Below are 12,235 nucleotides of genomic sequence, written 5' to 3'. Positions count from 1 at the left end.
AGATAGGGTCCAGAGTGACTTAGACAAATTGGGAGGATTGTGCCACAAGAAATCTGATGAGGTTCAACAAGGAGAAGTGCAGAGTCCTGCACTTGGGACAGAAGAATCCCAAGCATTTTTACAAGCTGGGGACCAACCAGCTAAGTAGTAGTTCTGCAGAAAAGAACCTGGGGGTTACAGTGGATGAGAAGCTGGATATGAGTCAACAGTGTGCCCTCGTAGCCAAGAAGGCTAATGGCATATTAGGTTGCATTAGGAGGAGCATTGCCAGCAGATCCAGAGAAGTGATTATTCTCCTTTATTTGGCACTGGTGAGGCCACATCTGGAGTATTGTGTCCAGTTCTGGATTCCCCACTACAAAAAGGATGTGGATGCATTGTAGTGGGTCCAGTGGAGGGCAACCAAAATGATTCAGGGGCTGGAGCATATGATGTATGAGGCTGAGGGAGTTGGGTCTATTTAGTCTGCAGAAGCAAAGAGTGAGGGGGGATTTGATAGCAGCCTTCAACTTCCTGAAGGGAGGTTCCAAAGAGGATGGTGTAAGGCTGTTCTCAGTAGTGACAGATGGCAGAACAAGGAGGAATGGTCTCAAGTTGTGGTGGGAGAGGTCCAGGCTGGATATGAGGAAAAACTATTTCACTAGGGCTGTGTCCAGACTCGGGGGGTTTTTCGAAAAAAGTAGCTGTCGGGGGTTGCCAGCTTCCAGAGGGCAATGGCGACCCTCTTTTCCACGGGGATAGCGGGCCGCAGGTGGGTGTCTTGCCGTTGCAGAGCAGGGGCGAGCCAGGTACACAGCTCCTGGAAAGTCGTCTTTCGCATCCAGAAGTTGCATAGCCACTCTTGGTCATCCCAGAGCTGCATAACGAGCCGGTCCCACCAGTCAGAGCTGGTGTCAAGCCTCCAAAAACGCCTGTCCACAAAGAAGTTTGGAGGCAAGGGCAGTGAGGCTGCATGATGGACGATCCCTTCGTTCCTCTGGTCTGGGTCCAGATGGGGAAGTAGCCTCATGACTGTGTCATGCAGATGCAGCAACACTTGCAGTATGATGGCGTGGGGCCATCGCCTGCCCAGGGGCAGCTCTGGCTCCATGCCAAAAAAATGGGTCTAAAACAGAAAAACCTCCACACAAAAAACCTGCTGGGGTGTCCCAGGAAGCTGAGCACTCCAAACCAGCACTGCAATGCTTTGCTTACCTCCTAGAGGGACAGCAAAGGCAGCTGCAAAAGCAGAGCAACGGGTATTCAGGGGCGTCCCTTTAACCACGCGTCTCTGCAAAGGGCAGGCAGCAGCACCCGGAAGGAAATGCTGCCCCCATGCCCTGGCAGAAGCGGTTCTGGGTGGCTTTTAATTTCGAAAGAGCGTCCAGCAGTCAGGATGCTCTTTTTCGAAAAAGTGGATCAATTTTCCGATCCGCGTATTGTAGTCTAGACGTGCTCTTTCGAAAGAGGCTTGCAGTCTAGACATAGCCTTGGAGAGTGGTGAAGCACTGGAATGGGTTACCTAGGGAAGTAGTGGAGTCTCCATCCCTAAAGGTGTTTTAAGTCTTGGCTTAACAAAGCCCTGGCTGGGTTGATTTAGTTGGGATTGGTCCTGCCTAGAGCAGGGGGCTGGACTTGATGACCTGAGGTCTCGTCCAGCTTTATGGTTCTATGATTAGGAAATGTTTCTTGAGCTACACCAGGAGATTTTTAAACAGATATGCTTGAATCAGATCCATTAATAGGTGGAGATGGTGGCATTATTTTATTCATTATTATTTGTACTGTGGTACTGCCACCACTCCTCCTGCAGTCTCATGAGCCACATTAAGCCTTGATTGGCTCTGCCTGAGCCTAGGGAAAAAGATAAAGCATAAATTGTGACTCCTTAATCTCTTTGAAATAATATGATCAGCCATCAAATGAAAATGTTTGGACACCACTGAATTACAGTATACTTTGTTTATCTTCTTACACCAGTTGACATGTTTGAAATTAGTTGGCCAGGAAACAGAAGTTATTTCTAATTCCATGACATTTTATAGCAAACTACTCCACTTTCTGTCTTCAAAATGTTACCTAATCTGTTTAGATTAATTATTGCACTGAGAAACTAGCAGTGTCTTACTTGCCCTGCTAGTTGATGTTAATTTCTTCTTTAGGTAGACACAGAGAAACTTTTCTTTCTCTGGGATTTGAGATGCCAAATTTCTGGACATCTCATTCAAGAAAGATATTTGACAACAGGAAAAACTGATTATTTTAAATGAAATAAGTTTACTGACTTCAATTGAGATATGACAATTTACATCAGCTGAAAGTCTTTCCCACTATCTATAAATGTGCACGCTGTCACATATTGAGAGTATTTCGTTTCTTTCACTTCTCCTAAAATTATGCTTACTTTCTCTCCCTCGCTTTGGAATGGGAGACCAATTTATGGCATCATATGTTGTAGTAATATATCTATATATATTTCCTGCTCAGTTTTAGAATTGCAGAGGAAGGTAATCTAGTACTTAGTTCTGCCTTCAGCGCAAGAAGTTGGACTAGACCTCTCCATGTTCTTTCTAATCCTACACTTCTATGATTAAAATATAATCCTTATAATGTCTACTGGTGAATAATATCTTCTGTGTAAAAGACAACTTTTGGAAAGACTAACATTTCTGATAATGTAATCTTAGCATCTTACTCCAGTTAGGAATATACTGGCTGAACGTCTTTAAATTGGGGAGTTTTGATCACAATTCTTAAAACAAACTACATATTTCTCATGTAGAGTTATGTAAACGCGGTTCTGAAGTCTTAAAATCAAAGCTGTTTTGAGTTACTGAAAAATTACTTCCGTGAAAATTCTTTTAAAATGCTGTTTCTGTAATTAATAAATGATTTGTCAATTTTTATGCAACCTGTAATGAAAATAATTTGGAATGAGGCCAAATGTAAAACAGCTTACAAGATAAATTTTGGGGTAAACTTTAGGTCACTAAATAGGGGTGCTGAATGAAAGTATCAGGTTAATTATAGTAAGAGAGAAGTAGCCGTGTTAGTCTGATCTTGCTAAAACAAAGGAAAAGCTATGTAGCACTTTAAAGACTAACAAGATGATTTAATAGGCTATTAAATGTGTTAGTCTTTAAAGTGCTACATAGTTTTTCCGTTTGTTTTAGGTTAATTATAGTGTATCATAAAGCCATAAAATTATACAGCTGCTACCAGTTTATAATTGTGCTAGAATGTGGAGCCACTAGCTCATCCCACTGGTTCCAGTCAGTTTTCTTTCATTAGCATTCTCTCTCACCTTTTCAACTGTGTTCATATTTTACAATCTACTTTCTACTTGTCCAATTAATTCAAATAGCTAGTCTCCAATGTCCGTGGCATACTGACGTCAGGAGAGCTCTTGCAAAGGACTATGCCACCGAGCTAAATGCTGGATTAGTTACGTGTCTAGAATCTTCCAATACCTGTCTGAGGAACTTGGGTATGATTTTTGCTCCTTTGATACCTCAGAATCAATTGAAGGAAAACGTTATTTGGGGAAGAGAACAGATGTCACTATGGGCCAGCTCTAGAACCATTAGTGGTGCTGAGATTCTGGTTTCAGTAGCAAAGAAACAAATTGGAATAGTATGAAATATATATTTCTCTTGTAATACATGAGCGTGGGTCCAAATCTAAAGTTTTAGAGGGTCCTGTGTCTGTGTTTTCTAAACTTTAACAGTAGTGAGCTCATATCCTCCAATACTGTTTATTGTTTGTACTACTGTAGCAGGAACCCCACTGACAGACCAGGACCATATTGTGGTAGGCCAGTGGTTCTCAACTCATTTCAGTCCACAGACCACCAGGCCGATCAAAAAATTGTCATGGACCACCTCCTTTTTGAGACATGATAAAAAAGAGCAGACAATGAACATTTTAGTTTGAAATTTATTTCTTACTAACAGATTTTTGGATTCTTTTCTCACTGACAAGCTTTTCAACGTTTTGCATGGTGCCTGATAATGCACAATGACTATCGCTTTCCACTGCAAGCCGATTCCTCTGTTTGGACTTAACATGCAACAAACACGAAAATCCAGTCTCACACATATAAGTTGATGCAAATGGCAAAAGAAATCTGATTGCATGAGTTAACAGATTTGGGTAACTCCCGGTCACGCTGGCCCAAAATTTCTCTATAGTAGACTGCTGGTACACGTCTTGAGCCGCAAAATCATTTTTCAGATCCAAGTTTTCCTCCTGCAGATCCTCTGGAACACTATTAACATCTGGTGTAAATGGATTCCTGATGAAAGATAATCCATCCCTGGTCCTGTCCACCTCCGGAAAGTATTGTTGGAATTCATCTCGTAGCTTCCATAAATGATTGAGAATTTGCGTCCGAATGGCTTCCTTTTCCCCGAGATGGCATCCACATATGGAAATTGAACCAAATGATTGCCTTTGACTCTTACAATCCAGAGTTCCAATTTGTCAAGAAAAGCCTTGATGATGCTTTGGTGAGAGAACAGATTTGCACCTTTCCCTTGCAGCTGAAGATTCAGTTTGTTCAAGATTCCAAAAATATCGACAAGTTCTAAATTTGACTGCGTCAGCACATTTCGGAATTCGTCTTTCCCTTGAGCCTGGAGAAATAAATCCAACTGCTCTCTCAATTGAAAAACTCTGGTGAGTACGTTCCCTGCTGACAACCACCGTACAGAAGTGTAGAACAGCAACACAAAAACGAAACCCATGTCCAGGCAAAATCTTTTGAAGAGCCTGGTGTTCAGAGTCGATGATTTGATGTGATTCACCACTTTCACCAACCCTTTGAAAATGGCATTCAGTTGATCAGGCAATGTTTTTAACACCAAAGCTTCCCTATGAATGAAGCAATGAACTCCGGTTACCATCGGAGCGCACTGTTTCACAAGCGTTTGGAAGCCCGATCTTGAGCCCAGCATGGCAAGTGCACCATCAATGGTGACACCCACAAGATTTACCCAATCCAGACCATGTACTTCAAAGAGATTGTTAACAATTTCCATCACAACCTGAGCCTTTGTGGTAGTATCAAGAATCTTACAAAAAAGAAACTCATCTTTGAAGTCTCCCTCAACCATGTATTGTGTAAACACCAATAGCCGAGAGCACAATGCGACGTTGGTCGATTCATCCAATTATATGGCAAACAATGGAGACTTCTTTATTTCATCCACAACTTGCTCACTGATGTTCTGAGATATCTCATTTATCCGTCTTGATACTGTGTCATTAGACACAGATATATCATTCAGCTTCCTCGCCAAGAACAAGCCGCACCATCTCTTTTGCACAAGTTGCTTACAATGCTTTACAGGCTTCTTGGCCTGTGCAACTTTGTATGCAACAATGTAGGAAGCGCGCACTGCATTGCTTGTCTTATTGTAGAATGCACTTGTTGAGTTGAGGCGCTTCTGTTTCAGACCTGATAACCGCCGCTCAAAATAATCTTCATGGTTTTGCAACAAGTTGGGGTGACACTTTCCGAGATGGAGTTTCAGCTTAGCCAGCTTCATTGAGTCATTCCCTAAGACTTTGAAACAAATAACACATTGTGGCAAATCCCCGCCTTCTTTTTCTTGATAAGTGAAGCTGAATTTGATGTAGTCTTCTGAATACTTGCGCTTGACATTTCTTCCTGTCGTTGCCATTATAAACAAACTATATCACACCTGGAAAACAGCACATGTAGCACACGATGAATGACACAGCAGCTGCTCAGCACGACGGCAGCAGCTACATTGACGCTCAGAGCCTCAGATGAAAGTTAGTGGCAACACAATGCGGTTGCGTCCTAGGTGACGCTATGGATGAAGCGCTGCGTGCTTGTGAACACGGCATAAAACAGCCTAACTGTGGTGCCTGCTCACGCTGTGTGACTTTGGACAATGTTCCTGTGGACCAATGGATGAGAACGACAGCGCTAGGCAGAACAAAATGATTCCAAAGAGCTTTCAATCTAAACATAAGATAAGGGACAATAGCTGGATAAGGTCAGTAGACACAGCATGGCTACGTCTAGATTGCATCCCTTTTTCGTAAAAGGGATGCAAATTAGACATATCGCAATTGCTAATGAAGCGGGGATTTAAATCTTCCCGCTTCATTAGCATAAAAATGGCTGCCGCTTTTTTCCGGCACTGAGCTTTGCCAGAAAAAAGCACCAGTCTAGACGCGGATCTTTCAGAAAATAAAGCCTTTTCCGAAAGATTCCTTATTTTAAGAGGGATAAGGGATCTTTTGGAAAAGGCTTTATTTTCCTAAAGATCCGCGTCTAGACTGGTGCTTTTTTCCGGCAAAACTCTGTGCCGGAAAAAAGCGGCAGCCATTTTTATGCTAATGAAGCAGGGGAGATTTAAATCCCCGCTTCATTAGCAATTGCGATAAGTCTAATTTGCATCCCTTTTACGAAAAAGGGATGCAATCTAGACGTAGCCCTTAAATTTAAGTGCCTCCTCTCCAAGAGAAGAAAGGTACTGTGGTAATATATTTGTGTCAACACCAAAATATCATGAGCAGGGACATTTCAGGTGATAGATACCGGAGTCTAGCAAGATAAACAAAATGAGGGGAAATCGGGTAGCTGTTTCTCTGCCCACACAGGGCGGTGGAGTTTAGCCTGTATGGAATTTTAAGAAGGGCTGGTGGGCAGCACATCAGGGCCTGGAAAAGAGAGAGACCCAGGCCATCTAGTGTAATGAGTGGAGCAGCAGTAGACCACTAACAGAGCAGACTCATAAACTAGGGGAGTAGGTGGGGGGTGCAGGAGGTTAGCTGGTTGAGGTTTTACTGATACTGGGCGCAGCTGCCGATTCCCCAGGAATTAAGGGAGGCTTCACCTGTGCAGAGCAGAGCAGGGCCATGCTCCCCCCTCAGTGGGGTGACAGGGACACGTTACCCCCCATTAGCTCTCCCGCCTGAGCGGCCCGCGTAGGGAGCGGACACCACGGGCAGCCACAGCCGGTCCCGCCTGCCCCCTGCCGCGTGGGGGCTGCTCGCGCCAGCGCGGGGCCGAGTGAGGCGGGGAACGCGAGGGCGGCTCCGAGCCCGGAGGCCTTCGATGGAGCCGGCCGGCAGCGCGGGCGGGCCGGGCTCTTCCGCAGGTGGGTGGCTGCCTGCCGGGGCGCAAGCGCCATGCGGCCGCGACGCCCGGCGAGGCTCCGATCGGCGGCCCGAGCGGCGCTGCCCCGACGGGGCCGAGGATGAGGCCGGGCGGGCCCCGAGCGCCGCCGCGTTGGCCCTGCAGATCAGCCGCAGGCCCGGGCGCGCCCTCGGCACGGCTGGCAGCCCCGCGGGCGGGCCGGCTCTCTCGGGGGGGGGGGGGCTGCGCGCAAGGCCGGGGTGGGCCTTGCTCAGAAGGGAGGCCCGGCGGCTGCAGGAGGTGCCACCGGCGCGCCAGATCTGAACCCCTCCACCCCGAGGCGCTAGCACAGGGATCTGGGAGGCTGCCCCTCTTGCCGGAGGGGGCGCGGCCCCGGCTATTTGGGCATTATCGGTAAAGATCACAGGAATTCTTTTTTTTTTCCCATAAGATTAGGCGCCCGCCGTCCTGTGCAAATCCCAGGTCTTCTGCTTGTAGAAATTTTCGGTGCCCTTTCAATTGGTAGATCCCCGTAAATCTCCTGATATTTGTTTACGTCCGCACACCATTTTTATGGCTAGAGGATTGGCCAGAGGTACAGACCTTAGATCCTTCCATGTTTCTATCAGTTGGATACAGTTTTCATGCTATATGCACTGATCTCCTGCTATGAGTTGTCAGCTGATTCTGATCCCAGTAATTGCTCTGAGGTAGGTGACGAATACTACATTCAACCCTCACTGGGCGTCTCTTGGAATTGGGCTCTGACTCCCCCCATAGTCTCTAGGAGACATCTGGGAGACTTTGAATCCCTTAAAGTTCAGCAGTGCAGAGGAGGCTAAGGCAGGAAGGCTTCCCACCTGCTCTGACCCTGTGGCACTCCTGGAAGCAGCTGGTACAGCTCTGTGGGAGCAGGGTATCTCTGCACATTGCCCCACCCCAAGCACTGATTTTACAGCTTCTATTGGAAGGGAAATGTGGCCAGTAGGTATAGCAGCCATGGGGGTGGCAACTACAGGCAGGAGCATCAGGTAGAATCGTTTGCTCCCTCCCCTCCTCCCACACACCCCATTAGGCCCCCCACAGGGATGTGCCAGTAGCTTCCAGGAGCTAGGGCAGGCAAACAGTCTGCCATAACAGTGCTGAAAGGGAGCCACCCAAGTTAAATGCCACTTGAATGGAGCATGCACCACCTCACTCCCCTTCTGTATCCCAGACTTAAACACCCTCTTTCAGCTAACCTCCCCCCCCCCCCGGAGCGTGCACTCCACCTACACCCCAGCACTTGTTTCCGGGCTCTTCCCAAAGCTCCCTGCCACATCCTAAACCACTTGGCTCCAGCCCAGAGCCCGCACCCCGACCCTTTGCCCCATCCTGGTGACAGTGGAGGAGAGCAAACAGAGGGGAGAGTGGAGATGGAGGGAGAAGGGGCAGAAAGGAGCATGGCTCCTGGGAAAGAGGCTGGGTAGCAGTCAGGGCAAGAGTGTTTGGATTTGTGTGATTAGATGGTTGAAAAAACCCTGTCTGCAGCCAACATCTCACTCTACATCCTCTTATATCAGTTTTAAACCAGAGGAATCTGCATTTATTTCTACATCAATATTCCATCTGCCAAAACATGCACATTTAAAAAAATCTCCAGTACCTCTTCCAGTTATGCTTGTTTTGCCATTGCCACATGACATTTTCAGGACTGAATCTAGCTACTGTACATTAGTCAATTATTACAGTTCCTTATCTCATTTCTAACTTCTTCTACAGCCAGTCTCTCATCTCCAATCAATCCTATGTTACAGTTCTGTAGAGTTAAAATGACAAAAAAATGAGTAAAACAGAGTAGAGAATCTTGGCCTTAAAAATTCTGGCAAACTTATCTCTAATAAGAGGAAACTCATTAACTAACAGGCATAAATATGGTAAATTTGTAATTGGTCAAGATCTCAAAAGATTCTTGTTAAAATTTAAACTTTTATAAGCTTGTCGGTGTTCACTTGGATAATTATGTCTACAGCTACTAATATAGTGATGCATAAATAATGACGGTGTCCACCAGCTTATTTAAAGTTTAAAATGGGAGTTAATGCAACAAAGTTCTGTTCCCTGTAACTTTATTAAAACACTTCTTTTTCTGCACTGAAAATTGGTATGTGTGTTCTATATACAGGCAGTCCCCGACTTACGCGGATCCGACTTATGTCGGATCCGCACTTACGAACGGGGCTTTCTCGCCCCGGAGGTCGAGGTGGCGGATTGCTACCTGCGAGCTCCGGGGCGAGAGAGCCCCGTTCGTAAGCTGCTCCGGTGCCCCTGGTCTGCTGGAGACCGTGTCCAGCAGACCAGGGGCACCGGGCGGGTTCCCGCGCTTCTGAGGCTTTGCCAGAGCAAAGCCTCAGAAGCGTGGGGAACCGCCGCTGCTGCCGCTTCAGTCCCGGTGCCTGTGGTCTGCTGGGGACCGTCCCCAGCAGACCACAGGCACCGGGACTGAAGCGGCAGCCGCGGCGGGTCCCGCGCCTCTGAGACTTTGCCAGAGCAAAGCCTCAGAGGCGCGGCACCCCGCTGCCGCTGCAGCTCTGCTCCCCGTGTCCCTGGTCTGCTGGGGGGCGGGGGCGCAGCTAGTGTGCCCCCCCCCCCCCCAGCAGACCAGGCTTTTGTTTTGGACCCTGGGGCAGAGCAGCTGGGGCGCTGCCGATTGGTCCTGCAGCGCCGCTCTGGGCACTACTGGACCAACCCGGCAGCACCCTAGCTGCTCTGCCCCAGGTCCTGATTCAGCCGCTGCTGGTCAGTTTCAGCAGCGGCTGAATCAGGACGCCTGGGGCAGAGCGGATGGGGTGCTGCTGGGTTGGTCCAGTAGCACCGAGGAGCGGCGCTACTGGAGCAACCCAGCAGCACCCCAGCTGCTCTGCCCCAGGCGTCCCCAAGTCAGCTTCTGCTGAAACTGACCAGCGCTGACTACAGGAAGCCCGAGGCAGAGTTGCTCTGCCCTGGGCTTCCTGGAATCAGCTGCTGATCAGTTTCAGCAGCAGCTGACTTGGGGACGCCAGGGGTTCTTAAGTTGATTCTGTATGTAAGTCAGAACTGGCGGTCAGTTTCAGCAGCCGCTGAATCTGGACGCCAGTTCCGACTTACATACAGATTCAACTTAAGAACAAACCTACAGTCCCTATCTTGTACGTAACCCGGGGACTGCCTGTATAGGACTTATATCTTCCATTTCCCGTGGAAAAAATAAATTATAACAGTTTGTTATAAATTAGATTAAAAAAAGCAAAAGTTTGAGATGGAATTTATTTGCATTTTTAGAGTTAAAGTGCAGAAGTTTGTTTAGAAATGAGACACTCTTTGACAGTAATGTGAGTAACACAGAATTTAGTCTATTTAGTCTATTTTTAATGAAGTCAAGTAATGTGTCACATCACAAATCTGGTAACATATTTTAAAGATAAGTCAATATATCTACATTCAATAGGCTTGACTCTTTCAGTGCTATAGGGAGGGCTTGTGAGGGGAGAAACACTAACCATTTCTTAAGATTAAGGTAAAGATCAAGGCACCTGAAAAATTATTTATTGAGAGGGTAAATGGAAAGTGAAGGAACTTTTTTCTTTTAAATATTGAAATGGGGATTGATTGTACTTCAGGAAATAAATCTGGCATCCTTTTGACACCTTTGCTCTTAAGATAAAAGAACAAACTAATATTTGCTGTATTTTACTGTTTATTTCCATTGCTGTTGTGTTCACAGTGTGCTAGGCATTGTCCAACTGTACAGTGAGACACATCAAGTCCCAAAGAGCTCACAACCTAAGAAAACAAGCGAAGAGATGGGTTGGGTGAAAAGAGAAAACATACCATCAAGATACGTCTACACTGGCATGATTTTCCGGAAATGCTTTTAACGGAAAAGTTTTCCGTTAAAAGCATTTTCGGAAAAGCGCGTCTAGATTGGCAGGACGCTTTTCCGCAAAAGCACTTTTTGCGGAAAAGCGTCCATGGCCAATCTAGACGCACTTTTCCGCAAAAAAGCCCCGATCGCCATTTTCGCGATCGGGGCTTTTTTGTGGAAAACAAATCTCTACACTGGCCCTTTCGCACAAAAGTTTTTAAGAAAAAGACTTTTGCCCGAACGGGAGCAGCATAGTATTTCTGCAAAAGCACTGCCAATCTTACATGAGATCGTCAGTGCTTTTGCGGAAATTCAAGCGGCCAGTGTAGACAGCTGGCAAGTTTTTCCGGAAAAGCGGCTGATTTTCCGGAAAAACTGGCCAGTCTAGACACAGCCTCAATGTTTTCATTATTAGTTATCCCCATTTGCTGGACTGGTTGATTTCTTATAGGTGTCATGTTAAAAATGAACCTAGTAGGGAAGGGTTGAAGGAGAAGAGATTAGGGGCCTGCTTTGCAGCCAGTTCAGGATAGGGCATTCATTGTGGAACTGTGGCTTCATAGAAGACGAAGGATCAAGGCTGCCATAATGGGTGGGGCAATGAGAAAAGAGAGAGTCAGGTAAGAAAGGAAAAACAGACTGTCAAAAGTTTGAAGATGAAGATGATAAACTTAAACATTATTTGCTTGGAGGAGGGATTCAAACAGGGAGGTAACACTGAGAGAATGACATAAGGAAGAGGTTAATGGGGTTTTCGTCAGTGTATTGATTTGCTATTGGAGATGGAGAAATTCAGAGTGTCTCTCAGTTACAGGATTGTATCCTTTATTTGTGAGAGTAATCCTCAAATTCATCAAAATAAAGAGAAAGATTAAGTAGGAATCATAAAGATCTTCTGTAAGTAGAGTATTTCCTTGAGTATGCGGAGTGTGCTGTATTCTACCATGTTCTAATATGGCACTGTTCAAACAGAAAGGAAAATGCAATTTCCAAAAGCCTCAACAGGTTTTTGTAAACACAGTCCTTTTTCTTCATTTAAGTTCCAAAGAGACACTTTCTGTTGGTAGTCTCTTCTCTTCTGTTTTACTTTTTTTTAGTACTGACTTTCTTTGTTTCTGTGTATTCTTCCCCTTTCTCTGGATCTTGACTTTTAGTCATAATGACTTCTGCTCACTTCTTATTTATCTATCAACAAAAGCCTTTTTAATATGTCAGTCCAGATTCATTTGCAAAGATAATGGTAAAATAACTAAAAAAAA

The 12,235-nt window shown here is 45.9% G+C and overlaps 1 protein-coding gene across 1 annotated transcript in view; it reads left to right on the top strand.

The window, feature by feature from the left end:
- Nucleotides 1–6,336: 6,336 nt before the first annotated feature.
- Nucleotides 6,337–12,235, top strand: part of MEI4 (meiotic double-stranded break formation protein 4) — a 113,633-nt gene continuing 107,734 nt past the window's right edge. Inside the window, exon 1 of the mRNA XM_075923791.2 lies at nucleotides 6,337–7,115. Within this exon, the coding sequence (XP_075779906.1) occupies nucleotides 7,073–7,115 (43 nt within the window). The 5' untranslated portion in view covers nucleotides 6,337–7,072. The remainder of the gene's footprint in view (nucleotides 7,116–12,235) is intronic.

The sequence above is a fragment of the Pelodiscus sinensis genome, chromosome 3 (assembly GCF_052426305.1).
Source record: "Pelodiscus sinensis isolate ZL-2025 chromosome 3, ASM5242630v1, whole genome shotgun sequence".
Classification (NCBI taxonomy): domain Eukaryota; kingdom Metazoa; phylum Chordata; order Testudines; family Trionychidae; genus Pelodiscus; species Pelodiscus sinensis.
This window is presented reverse-complemented; position numbering and strand designations above follow the sequence as displayed.